General features: G+C 56.8%; 1 protein-coding gene across 1 annotated transcript; it reads left to right on the top strand.

Moving 5' to 3' along the window:
* The first annotated feature begins 1,345 nt into the window (after nucleotides 1-1,345).
* On the top strand, nucleotides 1,346-8,921 carry LOC310901492 (maestro heat-like repeat-containing protein family member 7). The gene is made up of 12 exons (XM_083841142.1): nucleotides 1,346-1,651; nucleotides 2,001-2,148; nucleotides 2,584-2,771; nucleotides 2,861-2,998; nucleotides 3,563-3,677; nucleotides 4,103-4,240; nucleotides 4,490-4,666; nucleotides 4,834-4,989; nucleotides 5,559-5,660; nucleotides 5,789-5,891; nucleotides 6,029-6,088; nucleotides 6,556-8,921. Exons 2-12 carry the CDS (start codon nucleotides 2,014-2,016, stop codon nucleotides 6,747-6,749), a joined length of 1,506 nt encoding a protein of 501 aa, XP_083697268.1. The 5' UTR covers nucleotides 1,346-1,651; nucleotides 2,001-2,013; the 3' UTR covers nucleotides 6,750-8,921.
* The last annotated feature ends 8,153 nt before the right edge of the window (nucleotides 8,922-17,074 follow it).

Genomic DNA, 17,074 nt, shown 5'->3' on the forward strand with positions numbered 1-17,074 from the left:
CCTGGGCATCACAGTTGCTGTTGACCATCCATCCAGTTCCTTATGCCCTGGAAATCCAGACACAGAGGTGTACGGGTCTGGGCACTCAGACGTTGTCACCACCAGTTTGGTGACCCAGCCCCGCAGGCCCCTTCCCACCCACTGCTTGGTGGGCCTGTGACAAGGGGCTGCTGATGGGCAGTTCAGAGAGCTGGGGCACTGGGAAGCCGTGCGGGGTGGGTGGTGGGAGGACTGGAGGGGCTGCGGAGGCTGGAGGCTACGAGGGGCCAGGCTGGCAGGAAGGCCCTCAGAGCCAGGCTGGTGGGAAGCCCTGAGGGGATGGGGTGGCAGGAGGGGTCTGAGGGGCGAGGCAGGTGGCAGCGTGTCACGGGGCCCTTTGTGACCTGCCGTGATGCGGGCTCTGTCCAGACAATGGGCGTGCAGCAACGGGTCACGGGGCCCTTTGTGACCTCTGTGATATAAGTGCTGCTGGCAGCGTGGTTTCCCCACATTGCCTGGAGGACGAGACGGGACAGGACGGGAAGGAGTGGAGCTGCAGGGAGTCCCTGCAGAGCCACCCCATTCCTACTGCCCGTGTCTTTGGTGCTTCCTGGAAGCGTTTCCCATCCCTGTGGTGGGAGCCCTTGAGGCCAGACCTCAGCAGCATGGCGGGGAGACACCCCAGCATGCCCAAGAAGGCCTGGATGGAGGAGGAGGACAAGGTTAATGCCAGCCCAGCGCAGCAGCCTGATGAGCTGACCGAGGTGCAGGTGCTGCAGGCAGGTGAGTGGCCAAGCTGGGCTGAAGGGCTGGCAGCTGCAAGCTGCCTCTGCCCCTTCCCGTCCTCACAGGAGCTGCTGTCCCATGTGGCATCCCCAGGGGCAAGGGGCGAGGGGAACCGTCCAACTCCATGGGATGAGCAGGGAGAGGCAGGACGAAGCAGGGCATGGGCAGCCATCCTGTGGGTACAGACCTCTCCTGCCCAATGGCAGCAAGCACCTTGTGGGGCGCAGGGCTCTCCCCCCTTAACATGCCCCATCTGCTGGGGAACACCTGGCTCCGACGCATGCACAAGAGAGATTGGGCTCAGTGCCCCCGCTAGTTCCTGGCTCGGGGATCACCCTGCCCGGGCAGTGTGGTCTTGGCTGTGTCCTCCAGCCTCTCCCACAGACCCTCAGCTCTGTCTGTGCTTGGTCTTCACCAAATCCAGGCTGGGACCAGACAGAACAGGAGCAGCAGCAGCAGCAGGACAGGGACCAGAAGGAAGAGCAGGAGGCCATTGCAGTCAAGCTGGATGAGCGTGTAGTAGGCAGGGTCGTCCTTTCAAAACATGTAAGTATCCAGCTGGTGGGACTCAAGCCCTTGGGGGATCGTGTGCCCCGCTTGAAGCTCTGTCGTTGGGCATGTGACACCCTTTTTGGCCAGCACTGAGTGGTGGGAAGAGAAGCACTTGTCAGTGGACCCCGGGAAAGGGACTGCTCTGGCAGCAGCCCCACTCTCAGACATTTCTCCTCCAGGCACCGAACATCTTGAAGAGCATCTACCAGTGGCTCGTGTCCAACACAGAAGAGTCTGCCCAGCACCGTCTGGACAAGAGCCTTCTGGAGCTGGCCGAGGAGCACCCTCACGACGTGGTGGTGACCCTGCTGCGCTGCTCCCCATCGTGTGACAGGTATGGGGCCCGCCTGCCCTGATGGCTTGGGGCCCGCCAGCCTTTCGAGCCCATCCAGCGCCAGCTGCCAGCTGGCGATTTTCAGGATGCCCTGCAGGGGCCGAGCCCTCCATCGCCCCATTTCCCAGCCCTGCCACATCAGCCCCAGAGCCTGCCACCACAATCCCTCCCCGCCCCACAGCGGACCGCACCTCGGCTGCCTGCAGCCTGCAGGGCCGGGCCTGCCGGGTGCTGCCTGTGAGGGGCAGGGGGCAGAGGCAGGACTGGTGGCCAGCCCGGGCCCCTCCACGGTTGCCCAGGCCTTGGTGCTGTGGCCAAGGCCTCCTGACCAAGCTCTCTGGACCTCCAGAGCTGCCGCGACCATGTGGAGGCTGATGACCTCCTCAGCCCGGACTGCAAGGAAGGTGATGGCAGAGCTGTGCTGCGTGCTGAAGGACTGGCCCCTTCACAGGACGTCCACCTCTGACGGGGACAACACGGATGTCTTCGTCCTGGCCGTGAGTTTCTGAACAAGGCCTCTCTTCCCCCAGGGGCTGCATCTCGGGGCAGCTATCCATCCTCCCCTGTCACTACATCTCCCTGCCTCAGGCGGTGGGCTGCAAACCTGGCTTAGGGGCAGGTTTAGGGGACAGGGCAGGGCCAAGGCACAGCCCAGCAGGCTGCAGGGGCTGGGACAGAGAACCCAGGCTGGCTGCAGGACACAGGAGACTCAGCCAGGGCACATTCCCACCGCCCCAGGGAGGCTGCTTGTGGCACAAAGAAGAGCTGAGCCCAAAGAGCTTTGGTGGCTCAGCTCTGGCTGGGAGCCAGGCCGGGTGCTCTGCCTGCATCCCCCGTGGCCCACGTCTGCACCCGAGCCTCAGCCTCCCACGCTGGGGCCATGCCACAGGGATGTCTCAGCAGTGAGTGCCATCTCTGGGTCTTTTTTGCAGGCAACCAAGGTGCTGCGGGAGATCCTCCAGCCAACCATTTACCCAGTGGAGGTGGAGGCGCATTTCCCCCTACTCCTGCTGGTGTTGCTCTTCCAAATCTCCGCAAGCGCACAGCAGACACCAGAAGAGGTGGAGACGCTCTGCAGGGAATGGCAGCAGGAGGAGAGCATTCCCACCAGCCCCAGCAGGTGCTCTGTCCCACTCCTCCCACCCTTCCCGTGGTCCTGGAGCCTGGGCCAGGGATCCCAGTGTGACCTGGGCTTTGCTCTGCCTGCAGGTTTGCGGTGCTGACTCTGAAAGCACTGCTATGCCGTCTTGGGTATGACATGCTGGTGCTTGAATTAGAAAAGAAGAATGCCTGGGAGACACTAGTCAACGCTGAGAGCCACCACTGGGCAGTGGGTCAGCTGGCCAGGTGAGGGCACCCTGCTCCCTTCTCCCCCCGGCATTTCTCCCTTGCAGACGGGGAGCCCCATCCGATCCCCTTGGTGACGGCTGGCAGGGGCCCCATTTCTCAAAGAAAGGGGCTGCAGCCTTGGCTCTTGCGAGCAGAAGGGCAAAGCCTGAGAGAGGGTGGCTGCACGAGAGCAGTCCCCTGCCACAGTGCCGGCCTCCCCTCCCAAGGGCAGCCCCCCGGGGCAGGGCAGGAAGCACTGAGCGACACCGGCAGAGCCCGGGGCACATGAATCGCCCGTGGGCAAGAATGAGGTCTCCTCAGAAGGGGCAGGAAGCCTGCAGGGCAGGAAGCCCATTGTGCACCCAAGGTGCCCGCTGCTCTGGGGCGCTGGCTTTCTCCCTGCAAGGAGAGGTGGCGGAAGACCACGTCTCTGTGAGCATTAAATGCTGGTGGCTGCTGGAGCAGAGCTGAGGGGGCCCTGGCCTGGCCTGTGGTGTAACGGCTGGATGAGGGGGGCAGTCAGACCCAGGAGCATTTCACTCATCCTGCTCAGGACTTACCCTGTCTTCTTCCCTCTGCCAGGGTGATGAGACGTATCGCACGAAAAGAGCGTCAACGGATTGTGCTACGTCTGGAAAAGTGGCTCAGCAGGAACGAGCCATGCTGGGAGGTCCCCGCCATGGCCTTCCTGGTCGAGGTGAGCCTGATGGCAAGCGGTGCCTGTCTGAGCTGCCTCTCGCCACGCCACCCTCTTGTGGCCACAGCTGTGGGGAGAGGCCAGCCGGTGGAGCTGGGGCGGGGGTGGGCCCCAGTTCATCCCCTTGGCACATGCTGCCAGAGTGACACTTGGCTACAGTTTTTCGTGCCTCCCTTGGGCAAGGTCTCTCTACGCAATTGTTCCTCAGAGGCTGGGGTATCCCCGGCTGCTGGGGGCCGGGAGGAGCGGTCGAACACTGCCACACACGGGGCAAGGAGCCCAGGGGCTCTGCACATCCGCTGCTGCCTTTGGGCTCAGCTGCCTGCGCTGGTGCCTGATCCCTGCACTGGTGGATGTATCCAGCCCTCCATGGTGCGGTGTGTCCTGCTGGCCATTTCCACCTTTCACTGATGTGTATTTTTCAGATGCTGGCCTCTGATGACCTCAGAGTAGAGTCTGTCCGAGTCCTGAAGCTCTTCCCAAGATACCTGAGGAGTCAGTGCACGGTGATGCGTCAGCTGGTGCTCAGGGGCCTCACAACGCTCAGCAAAAGACCCTATACGGTAAGCAGGGTTCAGCTGGCTGAACACACCACGTTGGTGGTGTGGCTCTGGGCCAGGGATGCTGGCTAACACCATTGCTTGGACTTTGCTGGGCACTAAGTGCTGTGGAAGCTGCTCCCGGCTCTTCTGCCTCCCCATGCATCTGCCCAAGTGCTTTGGGGCAGGACTTTGGCTTCTGGGCACTGTGGGCTCTGACAGCCTGAGAGTGTTTGTCAGCGCAGCCCAACAGGGTGTTGTTTCTCCCCACAGGCAAGAAAAATGGAGTTCCTGCTGCCACAGATTGTGGAGCTACTGCCAGAAGTGGAAGGCGACGTGGCTGGAAACGCCCTGGTTGTGCTCAACAGAGTGCTCAAGGAGCTGGACGTCCACATGGCCAGCCCCATCGCTCTGCAGCTGGCAGAGAGGCTCCCAACGTTCTTTGACAACGTAAGGCTGAGGGCACAGGGCCCAGCTGGGGTCTCCAAGGGGCGGTGCCTTTCCTGATGGATGTTGGGTGCTGTCAGGAAGCATTGTGCCCTGTGAATTTTCGGACCCTTGCCCAGGTGGGCCTGGAGCAGCTGGTGCTGAGGTCTTTTCTTCTTCCTTCCCACCAGGAATCCAGCTACACGCAGCTGCTCTCCATCCACTTCTTCAGAGATGTGATGAACTTAGTAGCAGGAAGTGGAAAAGAGCAGCTGAAGAGACACGTGCGCCAGAGCGTGATCCCACTGTTCTTCCACTTGTACGATGAGAACCAGCAAGTGGCCAAGGTTGGCTTCTCTAACCAGCGTGGTCATTTGGGGAGGGCAATGTTGACACCCCGGGGTGGGACTGAGCACCCACAGCAAGGGGCGCTGGAGGGACGGAGCCGTGGGGTCTGCTGCCATCCCTGCTCCCTGCATCCAGCCCTCTGCAGGGCGGCTGCCTGCAGCCCCACAGCTGGCGATGGCTGAAAAGGTGGGCACGGCCATTTCCCAGAGCTGCTCTGCCTGCTCGGCAGTGCTCGGCAGCGGTGCGCGGCCACGCAGGCCAACGCTCTGCAAGTCCCACAGGCTTCCCAGCTATGCCCGCAGGAACCTGAAGCTCTGGGCTTGGACCGCCGGTCCCCTCCGCCCCTGTGCTATGCCCAGGTGCCCCGCAGATGTCCGGGCTTGGGCCTGCCCCAGCTCCCTCGGGCACCACACCGCGGAGCAGACGCCTGCTCCCTGTGGTCACCCTGCCCCACACAGCGCCCTGGGCCATGCAGAGGCGTGCAGCCCCTGCAGCCTTGCCAAGGTGCTGGGGACACAGGTCCCTTGAGAGTTGGTGGTGGCATTTCAAATTCTCTCCTGCTCTTCAGGCCGCTGAGGAAGCCCTTCTCAATGCTGCCAATTTCCTGAAGAGGAAGCAGCTCGTGAACCTGCTGGAGACACAGCAAAAATGGAGACTCAGCGAGTGCCTGGTAAGGACAGCTCTGAAGCCCCAGACCGGGACTGGACAAGCGCACAGCGCCCCAGTGCATGGGGCAGGCAGCTGTCCGAGGGGGACGGTCTGCACCAGCCCCATGCCCTTGTGCTCTCCCTTGTGCAGCTGGAGGACGACAGCTGGCGAACGGATGGGTACCTGCGCCAGAGCCTGCCTTACCTGCAGAGCCCGCAGCAGCCCTTGCGACTGGAGGCGGTCAGGTTCATAGGTGAGCCAGAGCCCCGGGGTCCCTCTGTGCCCGAGGGGAGGAGGGCAGGTGGCCCGGCCGGCAGGGCCACTGGGGGGGGAGCCGTGCTGCTGGGAAGGGCTGGTGGGCAGGGTTTGTGACAGACTGTGTGTGCCTAGGGCTCATTGCGAGGCAAGTGGAGGATTGGCACGAGGAGGAGCTCCCCATCATCTACGAAGGTGAGTGAGGGCAGTGGGGTATCGGCGGAGGCTGGTGGGGAGGGGGAAAGACCCTGGGCTGGGAGCTCCAGCCCCTGCCCTGGCGCGGAGGGCTCTGCTGCTTGTGCGGGAGAGGGGCGGTGTGGGCAGAGGGGAGAGAGATTTCAGGGGCTTGTTTGGGGCCAGCCCCCTCCTGCTGGTCTCATTGCCCCCTGCTCCTGCCTGACCACAGGAAGAGCTGGGTGGCGCTGGCCACAGCAGGAGCTGTTAGAATCATAAAATCAGAGAGTCGTAGAATGGTTTGGGTTGGAAGGGAGCTATAACGTCATCGAATTCCAACCTGTCTGCCATGGTCAGGGATGCGTCCCGCTAGACCAGGTTGCTGAAAGCCCCGTCCAACCTTGCTTGAATACTTCCAGGGATGGGGCCCTTCCTGGGGTCCCCGCAGACAAAGGCTCTGACCTTGCCTCTGTTCCTCTCTCTCACAGCCATTCAAGGCATGACGGACGACATCAGTTCCTCTGTCTCTTCGCTGGCAACTCAGACTCTCTTCATTATACGAGCTGCAGTGAGCTTGCCACGCACTGCACCTGGAGTACGAGGGCTGAGCTACCGGCTCTGGAAGGCGTGGAAGACAAAGCGCTCTGCACTGTCCTTCCTGTGCTGCTGTTGCCGTGCGTAGAAATGACGGCAGGCATCCTGCGTGCTGGGGCCACCTGAAAGTGTGTGGAAGGCTGGGTGGCCCCTGGATTCTCCCAGCACGTGGCACATCTCCAGCCTTCAGGACCTTCCTGTCCCCTTCGCTTGCTCCCAGATCACCCTTCTGCTTGGCCCTCCCCAAATAAGCAGTCCTGCTTCTTCACCTTGTCTGCGTGTCTTTCCTTTGCGGCAATGAAATTGTGGAAGACTTGGGCCCTGAAGTGACTGGGAACCTCCAGAGAATGGCTGCCTGTGGAACTTACTGAGACTAAACACCTTGCCCCAGTTACGCCTGGGGAAGGAGTTCAAGCATATTGGTGTATCAGTGATGTGCTAATTGGTGGCCCCAGCGTCTAGTGTCTCTGTGGTGGGGCAGACTCAAAAGGATATCGTTGCCCGTCTTGATTGCCCGTTGATTGCCCAACTTAGTTGCCCGTTGCCCTAAGTTTAGGGCTCCAAACTCCAGCAGAAAAGATAAAACTCCCAGGCCACCATGCCACCCACGGGCTCTCAACTCACATGTGGCAGCACGGACCCAAAGGTCCCACTCGCCCCAAGCAATTTTATTCCCAAAGTTTCAAGGATGCCGAGAAGCCCTACTCTACCTGGGAAAAGGGCCTTTTTATAATCCATCCAGCTTTACAGGAGGGTGGCAGAATTATAAACCAACAGTCAATCATGCTGCGAGGGCCTTCCAAAGTGCTAAAGTAACCGCTAACTGCCGGAACCCCACCCCCTGCCGCAGGGGCACAAAGGGAAACCCTTAGAAAACGGTATGCGCAAAGAGCTCACTATGGGCATACCCATAAAATAGAGGAGGGCACACCTAACGTTCTTCCCATACACTAACCAGTAGACGTTAAACCAGATGAGAAGCCCCCTTCCTCCCCCAGTAAACACGCTCCTCCCCGGTTTGAGCCCGATTTAAGGAGCGTGTGGTTCACACAAAAAGCATTGTGGTTCAGCAAAAGCCCGTGTAACCACTGCTCAGCAACAACTAAAACATTGGTGTGTTATCAGCATTATTTTCATTCTAAATCCAAAACACAGCACTATACCAGCTACCGTGAAGAAAATTAACTCTGTCCCAGCCAAAACCAGGACAGGAGTAAATAGGGCCGAGGGACAAATATCAGTCACAATTCAGGGTGGACAAACACTCCAAAACTATGACTTGAGCTTCTTCTACTTTAATTGACTTAGCTACCTTTAGCCCTAAATCTTGCAAATTCTCAGTCAAGCTCTCTCTTCCACTGCAGATAATCTTCACAGTAGTACTACCTTTCTGCAGGGACACCTCTCCTGTCCCTCTGTCTGCTGCCTGTTAACTCACAAATGCGTCTGAAGCCTTAAATAACAGTGATGTTTAAGGAGATGACCAGAGAACGTGTCTCCTTGGACAAGTATCTGGACACAGGTTTTTCAGGATGCTCACCATCATCCTGTGCTGTGGAGGAGCCGTGAGTAGGAAAGGTGGGCACAGGTTTTCCGGGTGGAAAGGAGATAATGCAGGAGATATTGGGAGATGATGGGAAGAGGAAAAGGAGATAATGAGGGAATAAGGAAAGGAGATAAGGAAGAGGAGATAATGGGAAATCCATACTGCACAGAATATCAACCAAGGAAGGGAGCGTCAAAAAGGCATGCTTAATTTTAATTAGCTTGGCTGAGCTCCTGCATGTTGGAGGCTGGAAACTGAGACACAGAAGTGAGAAGTGCATGCAGTTTTGAGTTTTGGAGGAAAAGACTATGGTATCTTGGTGGTTTGATCCTCTCCTCCCTGAGTGTGGGGGGGAAGACGTTAGAAAAAGAGGTCCAGGAAGTTCTTATCAAAAATGAACTCGTGGATCAGCGGCATTAAAAGCAACCAAACCATCCTGTTTCAGCTAGCCCTCCAGGAGCGGACACTTCTCAGTCTGCCTCAGTGCTGTCCTCAGGTGACCACCGCCAACACAGCACGTGAACCTTGTATCAGTCCCCAGCTAGCCTGCTATTAGTTTCATCACACGATATGTTATGCTGGGACAACACCAGAGCAACACAGGCGTTTTATGGATTGGGTTTACTTTCAAACAAGTCAGCTATCTTAGAAATCATAGAATCATAGAAACACAAGGTTGGAAAGGACCTACAAGATCATCTAGTCCAACTGTCCTCCTATCACCAATACTACCCACTAAGCTACTAAATCATATCTCATAGCACCTTGTCCAGGTGCTTCCTGAACACTGCGAGGGACGGTGACTCCACCACCTCCCTGGGCAGGCTGTTCCAGTGCCTGACCAGTCTTTGAGAGAAAAAGCTTTCCCTGATATCTAATCTAAATCTCCCCAGGCACAACTTGTGGCTATTTCTTCGAGTCCTATCATTAGTTATCTGAGAGAAGAGGCCGACCCCCTCCTCATCACAACCTCCCTTCAGGAAGTTGTAGAGTGCAATGAGGTCTCCCCTGAGCCTCCTCTTCTCCAGACTAAACAATCCCAGCTCCCTCAGCCGCTCCTCATAAGACTTGTGCTCCAGACCCCTCACCAGCTTTTTCTCTGGACATGCTCCAGGGCCTCAACATCCTTCTTGTAGTGAGGTGCCCAAAACTGAACGCAGCACTCGAGGTGCGGCCTCACCAGAGCAGAGTTCAGGGGGACGATCACCTCCCTGGTCCTGCTGGCTGCACTATTCCTGATACAAGCCAGGATGTTGCTGGCCTTCTTGGCCACCTGGGCACACTGCTGGCTCACGTTCAGCCGAGCATCGATCAACACTCCCAGGTCCCTTTCCTCTTCACAGTCTTCTAGCCACTCTGCCCCAAGCGTATAACGTTGCATGGAGTTATTGTGGCCAAAGTGCAGGACCCTGCACTTGGCCTCGTTAAACCCCATCCCATTCGCCTCAGCCCAGCAGTCCAGCCTATCCAGACCCCTCTGAAGGGCCACCCTACCCTCAGGCAGATGGACACTACCTCCCAGCTTGGCATTGTCTGCAAACTTACTCAGGGTACACTCAATCCCCTCATCTAGGTCATTAATAAAGATATTAAACAAGGTAGGCCCCAGTACAGACCCCTAGGGGACACCACTCGTAACGGGACGCCAGCCGGACTTACCTCCGTTAACCACTACCCGCTGGGAACAGCCCTCCAGCCAGTTCTTTACCCAGAAGAAGAGTATACCTGTCCAGGCCACGGGCAGCCAGTTTCCCCAGGAGAATACTGTGGGAGACCATGTCAAAGGCTTTGCTGAAGTCTAAGTAGACTACATCAACAGCTCTTCCCTCATCTACCAGTCTGGTCACACAGTCACAGAAAGAGATGAGGTTAGACAAGCACGACCTGCCTTTTGTGAACCCGTGCTGGCTGGGCCTGATCCCCTGGATGCCACACAAGAGCTGGGTGATCTCACCCAGGATGATCTGCTCCATAACTTTCCCTGGAACCGAGGTCAGGCTGACAAGCCTGTAGTTCTGCGGGTCCTCCTTACGGCCCTTCTTGTAGATGGGAGTCACATCGGCAAAGACTCCAGTCCTCTGGGACCTCTCCAGATAACCAGGAACACTGATAGACAGTGGAAAGTGGCTTGGCAATCACCTGCGCCAGCTCCCGCAGCACCCTAGGGTGGAGCTCGTCTGATCCCATGGACTTGTGGGCAGGGGGTCCACCACCGGTTGTGGGGTATCCCCCTGGCACCATTCCCTCTGACACACCAGGGAGCTACTCCACCAGCCGATCTCCCACTCACACTGCCTTACAGCCCTCAGGCCCTCAACCTCCTCTTCCAGCTCTGCCACCATGCTGACCAGATCTTCTACCCGCTTGCCCCTCACACAGGGGCAATACCTGCCTCCCTCCCCCGGCAGCAGCAGGCACCGGCACTCCCTGCACCCAGAGACCTGTACGGCCACGGCTCTGGACAGGCCTTCCCTTTGGGTCGCCACAGCCTCTTTGGGGCAAGCTCTTTGCCTGGCGGAGACCATGGTAAAAACTGCGGTCACAGAGACTGCCAGCAGAGAGGATGGACTCGAAGGGGAGGAGGGGCAGAAGCCCTGTGTGCCACCACACGATCTCCCACACCCAGCACTGACGCACGCTGCGGGTGCTGCTCACACACTGGCGCCACCCTCCCGGGGGCTGTTCCTAGGCAGAGGGCCTGGGCCCTGGCAGCACCTGCTCCCGTCAGCAGCTCTGGGTGGCCACGCAGGCCAACGCTCTGCAAGTCCCACAGGCTTCCCAGCTATGCCCGCAGGAACCTGAGCTGTGCGCAGAGACGGAGGGGAAGGAGGGCGGGTGACGGAGGAAAGGTTCTCCAGTGGAGGGAGTCCCTGTCCTGAAGGTCCCATCCCCTCTGGAGATGCAAGAGGCTCTTTCTGTACATGGCCTGCGTCTCAGTGCTGCAGAGGAGAATCTGGCAACAGACTTTGGCAGAATGGCCTTATCCCCTAAGGGGCAGAGGGATCAGCGTGCTGGGCTAGGGGCGGGAAGTGCTGGACGTCTCTTCCTGCTCTTTCTCTCTAAAACCACTCATTTCCTAGGTGCTCATTGCTGAGAACAGCTGCTTTATCACTCCCAAAGTTGAGTGTCCCTCTGAGTATGCTCAGGTCAGCTCCATTGCCATCCTTGCAGCCACAGAGCAGACCTGCTCTTGTACACGCACTCACACCAGCCCCGTGCCCCCACAAGCACCCTCAACTTAGCCCCGCTCCCCTCTGAGCAAGCTTGGTGCAGCTCTGTGCCCACCGCGCAGGAGGGGAGCAGCTCTGGTCCCTGCCACAGGAGCACTTCCCTCCCTGGGTGCTGTCACTGTCCTGGCCGTCCCTGGCTGACGCACTTCCCGCAGGACTGCTCTCCCCAGACAAGGGCCAGTGCGTGCCTCTACCACACGATGGCAAGCAGAGACAGTGAAACGTCCCCAGCAGCAGGGCTGGAGCGGGCGGCGCTGGAAGGGGAAGGCGATTCTTGGCAGAGGAGCAGGGCTCCCCATCTGTCCTGCCTGGACCCCCCTGTGCTGGGGAAGACGGAGGAGCTGAGCCTTGCCACGCAGGTGATGTGCCGGACATGTTGTGCGCAGCCTCATGAGCTCCCATCCATGTGGCACAGTGGGTGCACGTCCCTGTGTCAGGATGGTTGTTCTCAGGCTGTAAAAATTCAACCAGTACGAATGCTAGCAACTGCAGCTGGGACAGAGCAATGCTGGACGCATGTGCACAGAGGGAGACGAGCGGCTGGAGAACAGCTCTGCAGAAAGGGACCTGGGGGAACTGGTCACCAGTGGGTGCAACATGAGCCAGCAGTTTGCCCTGGCAGCTGGGGCATTTCAAAACTGCCTTTTGGGGCATTCAACATAAAATAGCCAGCTGGTAAAATATGTGATTCTCCTGTTCTGCTTAGTGTTGGTGTGGCCCCACCTTGAATATGGTGTGCAGTTCTGGGCTCCACAATCTAAAAAGGAAAATAAAACATCTGAATGCGTCCAGAAGAGGGCAACAAAGCTGGTAAAAAAGGACTGGGAGGCATGTCCTGTGAGAAGAGGCTGAGGACATTTGGGTTGTTGTCTAGTTCAGAGAAAAGAAGGCTAAGAGGCAAGCTCGTTGCTCTCCACAGCCTCCTGAGGAGTGGAAATAGAGAGGGAAGTTTTTCAGCTTCACCATCTCACAGTCACTGCAGACAAGGCCGCCTAAAACCTTGGCTTCTCTATTGCGTGGAGAAGGAAGATATCATCAACGCAGGCCAGGAGCCTCCTGGATTGCATATGCCCTGCTGTGTTGTCCCCCCAGCAGACAATCAGGATTGTCGAAGGCCCCGGTGAGGACCAGTGCCTGCAAACAGGCTCCTATCTGTCTGTAGAAGGCCTCATTTACTTGTTCTCCCTGGTCAAGTGGCCTGCACCCACTGTAATGTCACCTTTCCCTCTCCTCCCTTTCATCCTAAGCCATAAACTCTCAGCCAGCTCCTCAGCCATTCCAGACAGAGCTCCACACACTCCATCTGCTTGCTCCCATGAAGGGCAACACCCCCTCCTCATCTTGCCAGCGTGTCCTTCCTAAAGAGCCGCTATGCCTCCAGTGCAATGCTAACGCACTGGAAGAACAATTTCTTTGAGTGACAGCAAAAAGGGGGGGGTTGCACCCCTCACAAATCGTAGAATCATAGAATCATGAAGGCTGGAAAAGACCTCCAAGATCATCTGGTCCAACCATCACTCAGCTTGGTGTTGTCTGCCCTCTTGCAGAGGGCGCGCTCAATCCCACTGCTCATGTCACCGACAGAGATGTTAAATAATAGCGGTCCCAGTACAGACCCCTCGAGGACACCACTCGTCACTGGTCTCCACCTGGGCATCACAGTTGCTGTTGACCATCCATCCAGTTCCTTATGCCCTGGAAATCCAGACACAGAGGTGTACGGGTCTGGGCACTCAGACGTTGTCACCACCAGTTTGGTGACCCAGCCCCGCAGGCCCCTTCCCACCCACCGCTTGGTGGGCCCACCTCTCAGGCCTGCCCAGGACACCTTGGGGGTGTCCCAGGAGGTGAAGGTGGGGAGGCCAGTGCTGGATTCAGGGCCTGCCTCACCGAGGGGGACGGTCTGCACCAGCCCCATGCCCTTGTGCTCTCCCTTGTGCAGCTGGAGGACGACAGCTGGCGAACGGATGGGTACCTGCGCCAGAGCCTGCCTTACCTGCAGAGCCCGCAGCAGCCCTTGCGACTGGAGGCGGTCAGGTTCATAGGTGAGCCAGAGCCCCGGGGTCCCTCTGTGCCCGAGGGGAGGAGGGCAGGTGGCCCGGCCGGCAGGGCCACTGGGGGGGGGTTGTGCTGCTGGGAAGGGCTGGCGGGCAGGGTTTGTGACAGACTGTGTGTGCCTAGGGCTCATTGCGAGGCAAGTGGAGGATTGGCACGAGGAGGAGCTCCCCATCATCTACGAAGGTGAGTGAGGGCAGTGGGGTATCGGCGGAGGCTGGTGGGGAGGGGGAAAGACCCTGGGCTGGGAGCTCCAGCCCCTGCCCTGGCGCGGAGGGCTCTGCTGCTTGTGCGGGAGAGGGGCGGTGTGGGCAGAGGGGAGAGAGATTTCAGGGGCTTGTTTGGGGCCAGCCCCCTCCTGCTGGTCTCATTGCCCCCTGCTCCTGCCTGACCACAGGAAGAGCTGGGTGGCGCTGGCCACAGCAGGAACAATTCTTGGGGTGCCAGCAGACATGGCCTCTGACCTTGCCTCCACTCCTCACTTTCCCAGCCCTTCAAAGCATGATGGATGATGTCAGTAGCTTTGTCTCCAGCCTGGCGACTCAGACCATCACCATACTAAGTGCTGCAGAAGGAAAGCGTCTGTCCAGACTTCAGTGACTAGTGCTGTCATCCCGGCTCCGTAGGACATTGCAGAGGAGGCCCTCTCTCCCAGGAACCAGCAACCTGTGCTGCTGGAGCTGTGTGCAGTGCTGATGGTGTGGTGGTTTTACCGTGCTAGGCAGCTGAACACCACAACCGCTCTCTCACTCCCCCTTCTTAGATAAGGAGGGGAAGAAGTAAAGGAAAGAACAACTCACGGGTTGAGATAAGGATGATTTAATTAAAGGGAAGAAAAAAATAATTATTAAGGAAAGATTATTATTAACTAAACAATTTAACTAAACAATTTAACTAAAAAACTAACAATTTAACTAAAGGGGAAAAAAGGAAAGGGGAAAGGGAGGGGGGAAAGGGAAAACTAAACAAAACAAGTAAAGACTATGTGGAAGTGCAGAGGAAAGAAATTACTCTCTACTTCCCACAAATGAGCGATGCTTGACCACATCCTTGAAGCATGGCCTCAACGCACGTAGCTGGTGTTCGGGAGGAGGACAGACATTTTCACAACGAGAGCCCACCCCTCCCTTCTTCCTCCTTTTTCCACCTTTTATTGCTGTGACATCATATGGTATGGAATATCCCTTTGGTTGGTTTAGGTCATCTGCCCTGGTGATGTTTCTTTTCTCACATCTTTGCCCACCCCTAGGGGGGTTAGAGAGATTCTTGATGCTGTGCCAGCACCGCTCAGCAGCAGACACAACACCAGTGTGATACCATTGCTGTTTTAGCTACGAGTGCAGAGCACAGCACTGTATGGGCTGCTGCAGGGAAAGTTAACATCCCAGCCCAGATGGCAGGTGGCCTGTTTGCTGGGGCGACCTGAATGTGCATGGAAGACTGGGTGGCTCCTGGCTTCTACCTGCCTGCAGGGGACCTCCAGCTCTTGGCCCTGCCTCTGCTCTTCACTTGCTTCAAGTGCATGGATACTAACGCACATAGTCTGGACAATGAACAGGAAGAGCTCCATGCCCAGTATGAGTTATGATGTCATAGGAATCTCAGAAGCTTGGTGGGAAAACTTGTGTGACTGGAAGACCAAAATGTAGATCTTTCAGAGAGATAGGAATGCAAGGAGGTGGAGTTGCACGTAAAGTAAGAGACAAATATGACTGTATGGAGGTGACCTATGGAAACCAACCTAAGTTCTATTGAATGCCTTTGGATCACCTCTGTCCCTGGCCAGAACATGGAGCAGATCCTTTGGGGAACTATGCTAAGGTACATGGAAAATAAGGAGGTGATTGGTGACTGCCAACATGGCTTCACTAACAGCAGATTGTGCCTGATGGATCTGGTAGCTTTCTAAGATGGGGTTACAGTATTAATGAATTGGGGAAGAGCAAGTGACATCATCTACCTAGATTTGTGGAAAGCATTTGACACTGTCCCACATGATATCTTTGTCTCTACATGGAAGAGACAAGGATTTCACAGATGGACCACTCAGTGGATAAGGAATTGGCTGGATGGATGCACTTGAAAAGTTGCGGTCAGTGGCTCAATGTCCAGGTGGAGATGAGTAACAAGAGATGTCCCGAAGGTGTCTGTACTGGGACCGCTATTATTTAACATCTCTGTCGGTGACATGAGCAGTGGGATTGAGCACACCCTCTGCAAGAGGGCAGACAACACCAAGCTGAGTGGTGCGGTTGACATGCTGGAGGGCAGAGGGGCCATCCAGAGGGCCCTGGGCAGGCCTGAGAGGTGGGCCCATGTGAACCTCATGGAGTTCACCAAGGCCAAGCGCAAGGTCCTGCACCTGGGCCGGGGCAAGCCCAAACATGAATCCAGGCTGAATCCACTGCCCTGGGGGTGTTTAAGGAAAGGTTGGACGTAGTGGTTAAGGACACGGTTTTGTGGGTGATATTGCTGGTAGGGGGATGGTTGGACCAGATGATCTTGGAGGTCTTTTCCACCCTTCATGACTCTATGATTCTATGATTTGTGAGGGGTGCAACCCCCCCTTTTTGCTGACACTCAAGGAAATTGTTATTCCAGTGTGTTAGTGTTGCACTGACAGGCAGCTGATTAAGCAAATGATGAAACAATTGAGTCCTTGCAAGGACAAATAAGGGTATTTATTTGCAGAGATAACTAACTGTTGAACATACCACTTCATGCAGCTCTGTCAGATGTGTTAGACCAAAAAAAAATTTGAGATCCAAATTAAAGGAGGGGAGACAAGGATCTCCTGATTGGACAGCTTGTGATTCTGTTCCAGATAGTGAACCAAAATTTACAAGCTTGGCACAGCCAGACGAGAAAAAAAGCTTAAGACCCTTGTACCCCACTAAGGAATCAGAAATTAGATGAGAAGTATTTTACCCTGAAAATGAGGAAGTGGTGATGAGGCTGCTAATTAAGACTAAGATCACCACTGACAATAACCAACGTGGGGAAGCCCTGCAAATTACTATCTGGGTGATACCATACTTGGCAGTTGAAATGTTGAAAATTCAGGAAAAGATTGTGAGGCCAACCATGAGAAGAGGCCGACCCCCAGCTCCCCACACCTTCCTTTCAGGTAGTTGCAGAGAGCAATGAGGCCTCCCTGAGCCTCCTCTTCTCCAGACTAAACAACCCCAATTCCCTCAGCCGCTCCTCATAAGACTTGTGTTCCAGGCCCTTCACCAGCTTCGTAGCCCTTCTCTGGACACGTTCCAGGGCCTCGATGTCCTTCTTGTAGTGAGGGACCCAAAACTGAACACAGTACTTGAGGTGCGGCCTCACCAGAGCAGAGTACAGGGAACGATCACCTCCCTGGTCCTGCTGGCTGCACTATTCCTGATACAAGCCAGGATGCCACTGGCCTTCTTGGCCACCTGGGCACACTGCCAGCTCATGTTCAGCCGAGCATCGATCAACACTCCCAGGTCCTTTTCCTCTGCACAGCTTTTGAGCCACTCTGCCCCAAGCCTGTAGCGCTGCATGGGGTTGTTGTGGCCAAAGTGCAGGACCCAGCACTTAGCCATGTTGAAC

The sequence above is a fragment of the Anser anser genome, assembly GCF_964211835.1.
Source record: "Anser anser genome assembly, chromosome: 6".
Taxonomy (NCBI): Eukaryota; Metazoa; Chordata; class Aves; order Anseriformes; family Anatidae; genus Anser; species Anser anser.